A 16995-nucleotide genomic window follows, 5' to 3' on the forward strand; every position below is an offset into this window, starting at 1 on the left:
CTGCATGCATAGCTGCAGGGAAGGGCTCCGTGTGTGTGCAGCGAGCACTGCACAGCATGCCTGCCCTGAACCTTCTGCTCAGCCCTGTTCCAAAGCCTCTTCTAGCGAGGGAGCTGGGGAGTCCAACAATAAATACACCTTTTTTTTTTTTTTTTTTTGGCAAATTGGTCTGTATCTCAGTACCTCAGTAAAACATTATCATGTGTGTTCATTGGTACTGATAACAGCCTTAGTTATTGCATTCACCACTGTGTCTGAGTGCGGTAGATACCCATACATAGATTAAACCTATGGTTTTATAGCATTAGAATTATGACATATTAGCAAACCGGATGAATTAGGGTTTGTTTTCAAGACCCAAAACCTTTTATCTTAGGTCACTCTTATCAAATTCAGCATGATGCAGGATTGCCATTTCATGGCAAATCAGTCCAGCCCAGAAGTAGGGGGAAAGGTGACGGGATCGAACATAATTGGTACTCTTGTCAATGAATTGCTCAGATATCAAGATCTGAATGAAATTGTAATCCCTTCTCACTTTTACCAGACAGGTCTAATGGGTCAGAGTTTGGTAGGTCAATGTAGAAGGAGCTTAAGTTACCTGTCCTGGGCTGTATCAGTCCTCCGAGCTTCGGCAGCCAGTGAACTTCATATGCACTAAGCTTAATTGCAGATAAAGACTGACACAAACAATGCTCAGGAAGTTAAAAGATTAGTGCTGTCTTCTTATGTTATGTAAGCTTGCTTCCCGTTTCCATAATAAAAAGAATTGCTCATTTTTCCATTAAATTCAAAAATCTTGAGAGCATATAAATGGAGTGTAATATTGGTACTAATAGTCTCACTTAATAGACTTCCTTTATATTTTTATTTTTTGGATTCAATTTTTCATTATCATTAAACAAATAGAGTATTTTTCTTAGAGATTTTCTAAGACCTGCAGTGTGAGCAGTGTTTTGTTTTCATAAAAGAGCTTTTCTTGAATGTCATTCCTAAATCTGCAGTGAGCAAGTACATAGTATTGCAGAGCCATCTTGGAAAGCATCAGTTCTGATAGCATATGAGTATCGCAACATGCTGCACTTCAAAAATTGTATGTATTTTGTACTCACGCTCCTCATTTGAATAAATAAATACAGCCGTGTAAAGCTAAGAAACAATTGTGGCCCAGAAGATAACACATTTCCCCAAAATAAGAAAGAAGTTTCAGGGGGAGAGGTGGTAAGCAGTAGAAACTGAGAGGGAGGAAGGAAGAGCTACCTGATATTTATCAGAGGCATTGGTTTCTGTGAGATAAAACGAAGGGGAAAGTAAGGAATGTGAGAAAGTATACGAAGGGAAGAGGGAAAATCTGCAAGATGAGCTTCAGGAAGAGGAAAGGACATAGGAGGCAAATAGGGAGACAGGGAAAAATATAAATAAGTTCAACAGAAGGCATAGAAGAATTAGGGCAATAGAGAAGGGGGGGGAAGTCTGCCTTTGAGTGTCCTGAATATTTCAGCCTGACCATTCGGTTCATCTCTGCTCACCACTTACATAACCTGTGGAAAATAAATGCATGCTCAAGATGTCTGCTGAAAGGAATGACTGCAGCTTAGCCCTGCTGTTCATCTCGCTGAAAAGCATTTCAAGGGGTTTGCACCTTCTACATTAATCAAAATTATTTTATAACATAATAGCATGTTATCAGTAATATTTAAACTGATAACGTTCTCTAAAGGTTGCTAAAGCAGACTTTGAAAGTTTCTGATTTTCATGTCTTTATCTCTTGTTCTGTGTTAATGTGTGCCGTGCTTAAGGGATGTATTAATGAACCTTTTTTTAAATCCTGCAATGACAATCCTCTAGGCCCAGTCTCTTCATTAATGAATAATGATGGAACAGAGTAGGCAGTTGGGTCATTTTATCCTTTAAGTGAGATGAAAAGACGTGAAAAGAATGCTGCATTGCAGCCATAAACAAAACGGTGCCACCGTTGATAAAGTACTTCTGAATCACATTCTGCTTTTCTGGAATATTCCAGGTTTTTGGAAGATTGCCAATTTCCCCAAACATTTTTGCTATGGCTGGTAGTAATTTGCATGCATTTTTGGACATCCAACCTTACCATGAATTTGGACAAAACATTTTTTATGAGGCAGAAGCCATACAAGAAAAATAAGCACGAGTAAGGAGCCATACAAAGAGAAGCCCATTTCTAATTTTGCTACCTAAAGAGAAGCACATGGTAATTAAAAGGCAGTTTTCAGTTAGTTACTGAAGGGATAAACTGACACGACTTTTTACAACTAGTTAAGTTGTGAAAATTTGAAACGCTTCTTTTCTTGGTGCGAGCGTAACTGGGATTACTTCTTTTCTCCATCTTTCAGTGCCATATGAATGAGGATTTGGGAACACTCTCTGAACTAAAATGTACTTTCAAATAAAAAAATCATCTGTGGTATAATTTTGACAGTTGCATCTTATCCAGTCTCTGTGTATTGCTTTGTAATGACTAAAATTAATTAACTTGAAAGTCCCGTAGCTTTACTTGTTAACTGAACTATTACTGTGAGATTTTACATGCGTATAAACAAAGTGTACTGGTGGCTGCTGCCATCAGATGTGTTTCCTGCAACTGGCCTTGAGATCCTTTGCTCTTTCACTTTGACCTTTAGACCAGGTGTGAAGACTGTTCGTGCTGTTCAGATGGACTGTGCCTTAATGAGTCCATAGACTGTGCTTGTCTTCTAAGATAAATTCCAAATTAAGAGACCACTCCATTGATGCAGTAGTTGGCACATAAGAAAAAAATTGTCGTGTTTCTGTCACTCTGCTTGTATGCTCACAGCTGTAGATGAGTGCACGCCCTCCACGTGAGAAGCAGAGAATTTAATGGAGTCCTTAAGCTACGACTAACCAAATATATGTCTCAGTGTTAAATCACGATAAAAAGAGTGCTTAGAATTCTGCCCAATTTTCATATGAGAAGAAATCTCCTTTTGTTACTTCTCCATTTCTCAGTATTCTTGTTTCTCTTATTTGCAAGAATTTTCATCTAATTTGATAAAGTAAATTGCCATGTTCTCCTGCTGTATGGTGTATGGCTTCAGCTCCGAATAACTGTATTGCCATAGTTATGGCATGGGGAAGTATTTGTCTTTAGCAGCAGCTTTGAAGCTGAGGTGAAAGTGGTCCAAATCAAACTCAGTCTAAGGGATTTACTTATTTTCAGCCTCTGGATTTATTTTGGAACATCTATTCCTGATTAACCACTATGGATTAACTCTTTGTATGGATGTTTTTGTTTTGGATTAAGGGTGACTCTTCCCAGTTGAGCTAGATTAAGCAAAGCAATGAATTAATGGGCTGGAATTGAAATCAAATAGCTAGCACAATGTAAACATAGGAAACTAGCATGCAATGAAAATGGTTAAGCCATACATTGATTAAATAAATTCTACTTTGAGATTTCATATTAAATAAAAACTTAAGCTTCCAAATATTTAGTAAAGGTTAATTAATAACTGTAGGGTTTACTGAGGAGCATTAAGAAAATGTAATTTTTGTTTACTTGCTGAAGCTGCCTGAGGCTGATTTTTAGTATAAAATTGATGCTTCTATTATGATACAATTTAATATTTTTATTTCTGCTAATGTGTCTAAAACAAATTCCTAAGCATTTGTAATGTGAGCACACCTCTGCAGGAGCTTTGGTGCAGAATTGCCATATTCCATTCTCTTGGAAGTGCACTTGCCAAAAGACACTCAAGGTTTTCAACTTTTCAAACCATCCAAGACAAAATAGAAAAAGTCATTCTTAACATGAAGAATGCGTAAATATTATGATCAAGTAGATCAAGAGAATTGAAGACAAATCCTTTCAATTTTGCTGTCTCCTTGAACAGAAATTCACAGAATGGCTGAAGTTGGAAGGGGACCACTTGGGATCATCTAGTCCAATCCCCATGCTTCAGGCAGGGTTACCTACAGCACATTGCCCAGGATCACATCCAAGCAGGTTTTGAATATCTCCAGAGGAGGAGGCTCCACAACCTCTCTATTTCTTTATACTTGAGCAATTTTCAGTGCTTTTTTGGATTTCCTGAACTCCGCATAGAGTCCTTTGTGTCTCTGAAATGTTTCCTACTTCTGTCATCGATGAGAAATGAGGTCTAGGTGCACAGTTGCCTTTTTTTTAGAAATCTCCCAGATTTCTCCCATGCCCACGTTGCATGCTTACTCCTTTTCTGGCGCTTGCCTCTGCTACCTTGAATTCCCAGAGGTCTGAGCTGACCCTGTTCAGTTGCTGTAGTTAACTGGATGTCCCTCTGTGTGAGAGGGTTTCCACTTCACCCCAGCCAGAAGATGCAAGATGAGATGCAGGTCAGCATCTCAGTTTTCTTCAGAATATGCAGAGGAAGCTATATATTCAATAAATAGTGGAAGGCAGGTTAGTGAGATTTATCTATTCCTCCACAATTCATCTGTGGAAAAAACGTGTGAGCTAACACTGGTTAAGTCCTGAATATTTCTATTAAGCTATGCTACTGAGGTAGGACCAGTTTGTTCTGCATAAAAACGCATGGTGTCCTTGTCTGGTTCTGTCTTACACTCTTACTGCAGCTGGTGACTAGGAGCTCCTTCCTTGAGGTACTTACTTTACAATTTGATTTAGTATTTGCTTTGTGCTAGAAAATAATCTGGAGAATTTCATTAGTGATTATTGCATTCAGATAAGGTTAATTATACAGAGGGATAATCAAGGTGATTGACAATATACGCTTCATATTGAGAGAGTCTATTCTTTGGGCTTTTTAACATTCTAAAATAGGAAGAGTCTGTGGGTGTTGTGTTCCTAATGGAGCTCTATTGCATATGGATATACGAATAAAATAATGCCATATCCCACACAACATTTTGAGATTGCTTTGGTCACCGTATATATTTGCTAGTCGTTCACAAGTAAGAGTCAAGAAAACTGTCACTTCTCACAGTATTAAAAAAAGGCATCTTTTTGTATTATACACCTTTTATTGTGCTTTACACAGAGCTGAGATCGCTCTGAAGGAATAACATCAATTCTGTTCTCATAGTACCATCAGCCCGACTAGATCACTGCTGCTGATCCCATGCTCTGCTCTGCTGCTCTTCTCACCCAGACAGCTTTTGGGAGCTGAATTAACTAATTACCAGTAGGCTGGAAGAGACGTACTTCTCTTCACATCTTTTCTTACTGCATTTAGAAAATGGGGCAATATGGATCTTCTTGGACTCGCTTAAAATACCAGTGCCAATGTCTTTTAAATTTTGACTATATATCTGTGTTGAGTTGTGAGGTATTCAGGTGCTGGATGAAATTTCACAGCTCCTTTCATTTTTATTGTTCCTTCAAGTTTCTGTGGTACTTAGAGGAAAGGCAGATGATGATCTGAAGCATGGGTCCCACTTGTTTCTGGAGAGCACGGAGATGGTAATGCTGAGTGCAGTGCAGTGTTGTGTAGGTAGCAGGGAGCTCACAGTGCCTGTGCCATGTCTGAGGTTTCAAAGGTCTAACTATTCTCAGACTCCTGGGCAATGGGAGTAGTCCCCTGGGATGCTCAAAATGCATTTTATGTTCTTACCGTCCTCTCACAAGTTGAGCATTGTGATTTTAAGTGACATCATTGTCACATGCAGGAGCAATAGTGGTATTTAACATTGCTTGCAGATGGTGTAGTGATCATAGCACTCTTTTTCTTCAGTGTTCTCTTTTTTTTTAGATACCTTGAATACTCTCTCAGATACACAGCAGCTTAAGATGTGCTATAGCAAGTGCTCTGCCTCTCACAAAGGCACAGCTTGAAGCAAGTACAGTTGCTGTGCAGCTGACAAGCTGACATTGCTCACAGGAAAAGCAGATGACACTGACAAAGATAGCAATGAAATTAAGAGCTGCCAAGTAGCAGCACTTGGAGGTAACACCTCAGAGAAACACAGCTCACTGCTATCTGGTTTATTTGTTTTTTTTAAAGTAAGGGTGGGAGGGGAGAGAATCATGCTGTGTAAGCAGACTTAACAAAGTGGGGTTTTATTTTGTGTTTTCGTTTCCCTTATGGACATCACAATAATACGTGCTGCTTTCTTCAGAACATAGGATTTTTTCTTGTATTATTTAGTTAAACATATTTTAAGAAAGTTAGCTGCCTTAAACTACAAGTTCCTGGCCTCATCTACAAGAAACCTCTTTTCTATTCTGTTGTTGCGATGAGAACATATGTTAAGCTGTGTCACTGTTCGCCTTTCTCTCTGCTATCAGTGTCAGGACTTGAGGGAACAGCACGGAGCTGTGCTGTGCCAGGGGAGGGTCAGGGGGTGCTAGGAAAAGGTGCTTCACCAGAGGGCGGTGGGCACGGCCCCGAGCTGCCGGAGCTTGGGGAACATTTGGACAGCTCTCAGATGTAGGGTTTGGATTTTGGGTGGTAGTGCGGAGCTGGGAGTTGGGCTCAGTGATCCTTGTGTGCCGCTTCCAACTCAGGATATTCTGTATTCAGCTGTGTCAAATTTCACGGTTAAATGTCCACCATTTCTGGAACGGTTCACGTACATGTATATGCTTTGATTGTAATGTTTTACGTGCAAAGCTTCAAGTGACTTGAAGTTGCACTGTGATAAGAAATGTGAAAAAATTCAAAGTTTTTAATCTTTATGATCAGTGGGCAGTTGAGTGGACGTTCTTGTAATTCTGCATTTCTTTGCTGAGGTGTTACTTAACAGCAGGAGTGGCTAGGCTCGGTGTCACTAGCTGTTGACAGGGCACACATGCAGTTGGAGATGTGGCTCTGGGAATCACCGATTGATTTCGGGGACTTTTTCCCCTTTCTGTCATTCCCATGATTACTCCTAGCCATACACATGAAGTAAAGAAGTGAATTTTTTTTGTAGAGGTCCAGTGAGAGTGATGGTAAGTGGTTATGAAGGTGTGTTAATTACAGAAGGCTTTCAACTTAGTTTTCTTATGGGCTCATTTACTTGCTGCTCTTTTTCTTGGCTGAGCCCTTGGGTCTCCTCTGTTAAACTAACGTGATTGCTTTGCTCTGCAATTACCTGATTCATGTTAGTGCTTTTTCAGTGTGATGCCATAGGATAGCCACTGAGTGCTGTTTTAAGCTGTAGTAAGAAATGCTTGATATAAACATTAAAGGCAAGAAAAAGCTTTCAAGTGATCTGGAGCAATCGTAACTCAGCATTTTAACAGTATGTTTTTGATAGTAGTTCCCTTATACGTTCTATCAACTTCATTGAAATAGCCACATTTTATGCAGTACTGAAACTGATGCCTTTATTGGCTTTGTTGCACCCGATACTACCTCAACAGAACAAAAGAAAAATGTCCAAGATGCATGGAATGAGATGTGTAAATGGTGCAGTGATTATTGACTGGAGTAAGAGCTGAAGAAATGATTTCTGGTGGAATTTTCTTCCTTCTTAATATCTGTACTCCCACTGACATCAGTACGTTAGTAAATAAGAAATCCTAATTAATTCCTCTGCATTTATACTGGACTTTACTCTCACTGAACACTTTATCAGCCTTTGTAGGAACTTCTTTGGTGTCTGTGTAGGCAAGGCAAATATTGGACATCTGTTAGGATTCAAATCTTGCCTTCAATATGTGGTGTATTGTCCGTTGCCTTGATGGGAATGCCATGCACATCAATCTGGTTGTTAGATTATAATGACATTGTAGCACGACTTTCAGATATGTGGCTTTTTAGCTATATTGCAGTCAGTATTAGAAACAATTTCTGAGTTGCTGCTATCAGTTATCATAGGTAAATTATTTGTTCCTGTTTAATAGCTTCTTCTCTTCAGAGAAGAGAAAAATAAATTAGAATAGGAGAAGTAAAACCAAAATGCATAGATGGGGGAAATGAATGAAACCTGCCTCTGAGTATTTAGTGCTTCCTGGCAGTAACAAATACTGCATGGTATCTTGCAGCTGTTTGTAAATCAGAAATCCTAGGAGATGGGTGTTTACTGCCCTGAACTGCCACCACATCGTCTGGGGCAAGAACTGCAGCCTTCCTCTGCCTTGTAGAGTTGAGATAAATTTACTCATACGTTTCTTTACATAGAAGGAGAATGAGAGAGAGAAACTCGCTGTAGAAAGGCAAGTTGTTATTGTTTATCTGTTCCTGGTATTTACACTAGATGTATCAGTATATCAGTAAAAACATAAAGTTCCTTGGTTGGTTTATTTAAAAAAAAACAACACACCGCCTTACGACAAGAACAAAATGTTTGGTTTTAGAGATGTTTTGTAGTTTGCGTGACTTCAGAGTGATAGTTGTTGACTGCAACTGTAATGGTAAAGACCTTTTTGAGGGAATGTGTAATCAGCTTGAATCTTTACTGATGCTGAGGGGTGGTCCCCCTGCTGCAGCTGAGGCCACAGCAGAACTCAAAGGACAGGACACGGTGACTTGGCTGGTTGTTGCTATTAGATGTGAAGAGGAGGATGATTAATGAGGAGATGGAGGGGGTCCATTAATTCATTTCCTGGTTCTGCCACCTCTGTGCACCTCCCAGTGTGCTGGCTGGTCAGCTCTGACTGTAAGGCTTTTGACTCGAGGGGGCTCTAAATCACGTAAAGGCCTGCGGGCAGCACTCCCAGGACTCAAAGTAACAGCATCAGCAGTGTGTAAGGCTTACAGGGCATGTGCTGGATGGTTTGTGATTACAAAGGCTTTTAAATTCTAGACAAATTTCATACAACTATAAGCAGGTGATATTAATGACAGCAGGTAATGAGATTAATTACACTTTGCAGTCAGCTTTGTTGTTTTGAGATTAGAAGAAAATGATTATTCATTGAGGTGAAATTCACTGGTGAAATTGAAATTTAGCTTGCTGGAACCAGTAAATGTTTTTCCTTCATTACTCTCCTACTGACAGAGTAGCTTCTCTTAACTGGTTTTAAGATGGACTAATTGGATGCAGTACATTGAAATTCTAAGAATTTTTCGAGTAAGACATATGATAAAACTGGGAGGAGATAGAGAAATCCATTTTATGTGTGAATTGCCTGATATCTTTATAGTATAAAGGTATAAATATATTGTGCTATTGCCAGTAAGGCAGGTGGTCTAAAGCAGTGTATATTTTTTTTGGCATACCTGGTACCAGTGCAGGTGTTTGTTTTCCTTAGACACCCTTTAAACCAGTGTCATGAAGACTTCGTGATCTAATAAGCTGTAGTGTTTAAGACAACTGATGTTGCATTACATCATTTTGTGATCGATTATATCATTATACGTAAGAGGAAAAAAACCCACCTTCCTTAGCCTTTGATCAAAACCCTAACAATAATCACAGTTTACTGCCCGTGGTTCCTTGTCTCATCCAGATTCTTAGGTAGGGAGAGTTGCAAAAGGACGATCTCTGAAACTAAATCTGCTGGTTGCTAGGTACTCATCTGAATTGAAAATTTTGCTTAGCAGTTTCACTCACAAGACAGCACTTTGTAGATTGAAGCAGAAGAAAAGAAGGCCTGCTGTCACGTCTAGCTTTGTCAAGAAAGAGAAGAGTAGTGCACCAGAGAATAACCAGAGAATAGAATCCCATTAAAAATATAGAATGAGATTGAGAGTTTGACTTCTCTGTATTAAAATAGCAGTAAGTGAAGCTAATATTTCTAATTCCTACTGGATTTCAGAGAATTTATGTAAGAGCTCTAGATGTCGGTGGGCCTGGGCAAGCTGTACTGAGGCGTTATGTAGCAGTGATAGTGATGATTTCAGAGCTGAATGAGAAATAAATGGAACTGGTGAAACAAGGCGAAGAATGTTAAATAATTACCAAGGTGATACTTTGTTTTAATTTTTAGTTTCTGTGAATATGGAGGTAATGGCATGCTAGAAATGCTCACCATTTGAGAATGGAGTTTGAGAGTAGGCTGGAGGAGCTTGAGATGAAATGTAGGTCTGTGTTCCCACAGGAAGTATTCCTGCATGTGGTATCTAATCAGTTCACTTTTAAAATAGTTGTGGGTTGGGTTTTCTTAACCTGTTTCTTCATTTCATAGCTGAAGTGGATGTGAACCATTCTCACCATTCTCTTAAGCTTTATGTTGTATTTTTTTTCTCCTGAATTGTTGCTGTAGCAGCGCCGTGATTTTGCTGTTTTTGCATCATCAAAATCATCCGGTTTGTGATGCTCCATTTGGTTGCAGTGGAGAGGATTGTCAAGAGAAATATAATTTTTCAGGAAGCATTAATTGAAATGATGGTTTTATATTTAGTGTTCAGTAACTGGCGGTTGCAGATAAGGAACAGAGAAAAAACATTAATTGTTGTTTCTCCAGGTTTTTAATCTTTCTTTCCCTTTGAAACAGCAACAATTAAAAATATAAGTAAATCTGTGTTACCAAGGAAAGCTAGATGAAAGAAGAAATTAATATACTGCACATCATAGAGAAGATTTTCTATGCAATCACATTTTTGTCCTCCCCAGATTTCAGGCAAATTTTGGGGAAAAGTTTTGGAAAGAAGCCTTGAAAAATTATTTAAGTGCTTAATGCATCAGTAGTCAATTTTCACAGTATTTACTAAACATATGCATCCTATTTGTGGAAAAATTGAATACAAAAACTGCATAATCATTCTAAAACAGTTTGGCCAAGCAAAGTGTTGCATAGCCTCAACATACAAAAGTATTTTTAAAAAATTATCCTTGTGTGGACACATGAATAAAGCAGCCAGTGTGTGACTTATCATTGTACTGAATACAACACTGAATACAGGAACACATGAATTCTGAAGTCAGGTAGAACCAATATCTCCATGTTTTGTCTCCTCATATAGAAATGGTATTTCCAATTGCTCTCATCTGTGCTATTCTTTCTTTATTGTCACAGCAGTCAATACATAGATTGAGCGACAAATGGAAAAGAAAAAAATATTCAAGAACAGTAATGAAGTCAGTATGTGTAATAAAGAGAGGACAAAGAAGCAAATCTAGCAGCAGGAATGCCATCTCCTGGTTAAAAGTAATGGTGAGGACAGATGTCCACTTGCAGCTCTTGCTGTGCTAATTGACGTTTCCACCATCTGCACTGCCCGGCAGTGTGTGCTAGCTGGGAAGCAGCGTCCTGCAGATCTGCCAGTGCAACAGAAAGCATGCGTGACCTCTAGTCCTCTTCAAGCCGCAAAGTTTGTCCTGCCTAAGACACCTTTAGTGCTATGGGAAAGATAAAGAGTGCCCCGTGTATCTTCTGCTGACAGCAGTACAGAGAACTAATGGAAGCTTTTGCAAAATAAACATCTTTGCCTCCGATTCCCAACTCCCTTAGCTGTATCTCTGTGTAAAACATGGAGTGCTCTGCGTATTCTGTGGTCCCTTTCTGACCTTAGCTCTGCAGTAATGCTTAGGACCGTTACGATGTGACTTTGTCACTGGTCTTCAGATTTCTTCACGCTCTCCTTTCCTCTTGCCCCTTAACTACAGGAATTTGTCAGTTTCTGGCATTCAGAGAAAAAAATGAAGAAAGGAAAAAAGAAAACAACGCAGAAATCTTGCTGAGTAGGGTTTTTAGAGCGATGGCCAGAACAGAGAAGGGAAACCTTTTGATTAGAACTGAACATTGAATTTCATTTTCCATCACTTCTAAATAATTTACTGGAAAATAAATGTCATAATTAAAGAAGAAAGAGCATGATTAAGTAAAATTTATATCTAAATTTTAATGTAGGTTACATAAACCATAATGTGGAAGATAAGGTTGGACATAGATGCTTTAAGCCCCATTTAGTCCTCAACCTTATAGTATCTAAATGTCAAGGTCAATGAACAATTTTTGTGTTAGAGAAGCATGAGCTCTTGGATTTCTTTGGAGTCTTCTCAGTATGTACCTATGAAGTACTTCTGTGTGTGTTAAGGTCAGTGCTGTAGGGCAGGACACATTTACTTTGCTGTCAGTAGACCATAAAAAGTGTATAGCAGCACGCTTTGTGAAATGGTGAATCCATCACGTGTCGGTAAATGTAATTAGGATCGTGCAAAAATATGTCCACTATTTCCTGTGCTGTATCACCCATCTCTGTCATGCTGTTGAGTAACCAGTCATCTCCTCACCTGCTGGGGCTGGCCCACCACTGTGCACATATGTTCTATGTTGGAAAACAATCCTTTTGCAGGCACTTTTTTCTTCTGCTTCCCAATATGTATGAGGTCTCTCTGTTTCAGACCTGCTTTGCATATCTGCTTGTAGATGCATGATATAAACATTTCTGCTCAAAATTCTTACGCTCTCAAGGTTGTTAATGAATTTGCCCCTTGACATATGAAGTCACTGCTGTATTCTGGGTACGTTTTGGGGAAGTAGTACGAATTGTGCATGCCATTTTTAGTGAAAAGCCTGTTTTGTATTCAAGGGCTTTGCAGCCCTCTGGAAGCTGATCGAACTGGCTTTGTTTTGTTTCTCCTAAAGGCTTGTCACTGCGTCAGATCCCATCAGGAGTGAGAGGCTTTTCTGATCACTCATGTGCATTGTCCTAACTCTCTGGTCTGCACTGGTTTGCAGTGTAGCTGCCCACATGGCTCACTGTCTGCCATTGATATTTCATAGGGGCAAAGCCTTTACCCCACATTAGAAGCCGAATGAGAACTCAAGGAGGAGCTGAGAAGTTTGGTGTGTGGTTGTGTGAATCGTGGAGATGGTCACAGGCACGTTTTATAGCAGCTGGAACCTGTCTGTTGTAGTCTCACTCTGCAGTAGGTACTGAAAATTAAATTGGGTGAAGTAATAATAACTACAGCATGCCTTTATCTGGGAGAGGATAGTGTTTCTGGGAAGCTGAAGGTGAAATGAAAGTTTGATGAGTTAGTCAAGAGCCAGGAGCTACACAGCAGTTGTAATTATATACTTCAAGTGAAAGGTGAGTCAACGTCTTTGGCTGTATTATGGCAGGATTGATGTGTTCACAGAGGCATCACTTTAGGCAATTAGGCTTGTGCTGGGTGCTTTCATACGGGAGGTATTTCACTGCCATGCATCTGCTGTGGTGCTGGGAATGGCTGCACAAGTCCTGAACGGAGGAGAGGCAGGGCTGAGTGCTGTTAGCGAGTTCAGATCCTCGCTGCTTCTGCTTGGCATCCTGGGGATGCTTGTAACAGGGCTTCCTGTTCCTCACGGACCCGCAGGAGTCAGGGTTCTCAGAGGATGGAAGGAGTTACCCTGAGCTGTGTGAGGAGGGGGATGTCGGGAATCCTTACAGCGTGGGATGGTTCCTGCTCTCTTGCAGGCACCTCTGTAGCCCTCTGGGGTCAGCTCTCAGCTATTTTCATTGTGTCAGCTCAGTGTGAATGAGCGTGAATAATTTTACATTGCTAATTGCATTCAAATCCTACCGGTTGTAAATGTTCCAACTGGTATCAATATTATTTGACAGATATATGTAACCACTTGCTTTATTGCTGTTCTTTATGCTGCTTCTGCCCTAACTTTTGCAAGTATTTTGTATCTTTTTTTTTTCTAACCAGAAAATGTGCTAGACATGCACGTACTCAATATAAAAAGCAGGAAAAAACACCTAAGTGAAAGGTTGGCACTTCTCAGCACAGCTACAATTGCATTCTTACATTGTATCCAGAATTTGAAGTATCATACAAAAATCCACATATCTATACAGATTTAAGGAACCTTACTTTACTTACTTACTTTTTCTTTACACACACACACTGTCACTGTGGCTGCCTCTTCAGGGGGAAAAAGAAATTGACGCAGTTCATTCCAGCAATTATGTGACAGTACATATGCACCGAGAGCGGTTGCTTTGAAGAACATGACATGCTTTATGGAGTTTTTCTTTGAGGTCGTTGACCTGAGGTCAGAACAAAGATGTGCTGCTGCTTCTGGTATTACTGAAGGCTGCCAACAGCCATTCCAGCCTCATCCCAAACGTAACATCTCAAATAGAACTTAGTTCGACCTTATGATTATATTCAGAAGTCATTGCTTACACATGTATATGTTTTTATCTACCTATGTAGGACTTACTAAAGTAAGCCTACTATTCACAGACTTGTTTAGGATTAAAACTGACAGGAATTGGTAGTAAATAAAGTCGTTTTCAGAAAGGAGTGACAAATCGTCTTGCAAAAGCAAAACTGAAGTGGTAAATGTGTCTGCTTGTTAATATGCCATGGGTGGTAAAACTTGTATTTTTGCTATTAAAATAATTTATTTTTAAACTATCTTAAATATATTGTAATTTATTCTATGATATATTAGAAAACAGTTATAAGCTGTTACTTTATATTTCACTGCAATTTTAATTACTTTTTTGTTTGTTTGTTTTAATTTACAGGGTTAGCTGGCACTGCTGCAGATCTAGAAAAACGAAAGCTTATTTTTGGAAAAAACTTCATACCCCCAAAGAAGCCAAAAACATTCTTACAGCTAGTGTGGGAAGCACTGCAGGATGTGACTCTTATAATCTTGGAAATTGCAGCCATCATATCTTTGGGGCTTTCGTTTTATCAGCCACCTGGAGAAGGGAACGAAGGTAAAAACTTTTGATTGAATTCATTTACATAAGTTTAAACGAAAAAAGTCCCATATCTCCAATTGCTTCCATCCCTGCCCTCCAGAAGGTCACAAAGAGGAGCTCTCCATTTTGTTTGCTTCTATTTCCATTACACGTGGTAGTGACACATTGTTTGCGTGCTTGACATTTCTTTATGCAAACCACCGAACTTCATGCCACGTGCTAAGTGAGTTAAAAATCATAATATTCTTATGAAACTTGAGTGTTTCTTTCTGTTTTCACATTTGAGCTTGTGGTTGGTGATTATTAATCTTAGGTTATTGTCTAATGCGCAGTAGAGCAGAAAAAATGTAATTGCTTATGTAACTGATGATCCTGTGTATGCAGACATGAGCAGGACTTGAACTCAGTGAAATTCACTCATTTCAGTGTTTTCAGTGCTGTCGCTAAGGCTAGCGAACCCAGCTCAACAAAGAGCAATGGAAGCCACATCATGTTACTTCTGCGATATCTGTAGAAGGCTGAAAGCCCCCCCGCCCTCCTTTTTATTCTTTTTTTTCCCCCTCTCCCTTCTTTGGAAAGTACTCTTGAATTCACATGCTTAAAATATTCATTCCTCTGCATAAATGCGAGATTTCCATTTCTGGCAGCTGATCCAGATTTTTTCTTTCCTGCTCTCTCATAGACTTATAAAGCTGGATAAAACCTGCTGTGTGAAATGACGTGAATAGCTTGGCAAATGTATGAAGAATGCCTTCTTCTAAATATAGCCTTGAAATGCTTTTTACATTCTCTTCAGTTTCCTTTGGCTACTTTCCTTGAAGACCCTTCCTTTTCCCTTTCCCATTCACAAACAGAATAAGCACGTAGCTCTGCATAGCACATGTAGCACACTTATGATTCCTTATCTTTTATACAGGATCAGGAATCTCTTGTTGCTTTCTCACTTTGAATTATGTTGTTATTGTTTTCAGCAGGTGTTTGATTTAGGCATGAGAAAGGGAAAGGAGGTAATTTTTTTTTTTTTTTAACTGAAGAAAACATTATTTTTATTACCTCATAACTGGACATAATAAGATACCCTGGGGACATTGTAAACCACAAACGATGGTTTACAAAATTAGAATTAAAGCCTGCAGACTTCCTTCTTAGGCACAAACATGCAGACTGCCTTCTTATTAAAAAGATTATCTAGTAGGGAGATACTTTTGAAAACGGGATTGTTACAGGGTTGTAGGAAAAGAGGACTTGTGCCATCAGGTTATGGTTTTATATCATTATTATTACTACTGCAGTTTTGGTTTGATGCAATATTTAAGATGTTTCTTTTCCCGTGGGAATGTATGACACATCTGAAATTCTGGGATGGCACGAAAAGCTCAGCAGTGCAACCTGGGAAAACGTATTCATGTTTTCCCACAGCACAGTGTTTCCACTCAATGGACTCTGGTTTCCCCATCAGTTTAGAATTGTTTTCCTAGAAGATTTTTGCCATGCTTTACACAGGGAGAATAGATCAACCTAAAGGATATTCTGTAATCCAGCTTTTTGAACGCGTTTTAAATTTGGTCCATTGAATTTTTTCAAGGGTGTTTATTTTTATTTTTTTTATTTTTTATTTTTTTGAGCAGTTGCATGTATATGGGAGATTCTCTCATTTTAAAATCGGTGTAATTTAAACTGATGCCAAGGACACCTATAGTTTATTGGTAGATGCCCTTTTTAAGGACACGTTTCTGAGCAGGCAGGTTCTGCCTGTGCCCGGCCATGTGCCTTGCAGCACTGGAGGGACTGGGAGAGCTGAGGGAAAAGTGCCATTTCTCTCATGCCTGGTGGTTTGAGAGTTGGCATGTTTTTAAATAACAATGCGAAAATGAGAGACTTGGAGACAGTGCTAAGAAAACACCGTCTTGTGTATTTTTTTAAATCTAGCATATGTATCTGCTGCCCATATACCTAATATGTTTCTATGTCTTTCACAAATCTCAAACTTTATCCACAAAAGGCTTCATTAGGTAATATGGTAAGTTGAAGTTGTACTTAACTTTTTAGAACAGGTAACACTTTCTTTTCAGATGCTTGAATCCTACTTTACATTTTGAAGCTGTAATCGAATGAGTACTTAAGTGGGTTCTGCAGTTTAAGTGCAAAATATTTTTTTCCTGATGTGTTTGAAGGATAAAATACATCCAAAAAAAATCAGAGTGCATGAATTGCTTTGAGAACCTTGTCTGATGGTATAGTCTAATGTATGTATACATTAGTGTGTTTTGCTGTATTAGGCAGGCATATGCTCACAAGTTTCTATTTTGTGGGTTAGTAGACAGTGTTCTTCCATTTGATACCATAGATGTTGATACGTTACTGAAGTTTAAGTCCTCTGACTTGCAGTATGGTTGCTTTTCCAAATCTCAACATGGTTTGGTATTGTCTTGAGTAAAGTGAGTAGATTATTATTTTCTGAGTTGCATTCACTTTTTGCTATTGG

At 39.1% G+C, this 16995-nt stretch overlaps 1 protein-coding gene across 13 annotated transcripts in view; it reads left to right on the forward strand.

Moving 5' to 3' along the window:
• The window catches only part of ATP2B2 (ATPase plasma membrane Ca2+ transporting 2), a 295684-nt gene that overhangs the window by 162208 nt on the left and 116481 nt on the right, over nucleotides 1-16995 (forward strand). For all 13 annotated transcript variants that reach the window (XR_002442628.1, XM_021409829.1, XM_021409832.1 and 10 more), the window contains one exon: nucleotides 14328-14525. Coding sequence is in view for 12 of the 13 variants with exons in the window: in XM_021409829.1 (XP_021265504.1) it covers nucleotides 14328-14525 (198 nt within the window). In the remaining variant the exon portion in view is untranslated. The remainder of the gene's footprint in view (nucleotides 1-14327; nucleotides 14526-16995) is intronic.

Source organism: Numida meleagris, chromosome 11, assembly GCF_002078875.1.
Source record: "Numida meleagris isolate 19003 breed g44 Domestic line chromosome 11, NumMel1.0, whole genome shotgun sequence".
Classification (NCBI taxonomy): Eukaryota; Metazoa; Chordata; class Aves; order Galliformes; family Numididae; genus Numida; species Numida meleagris.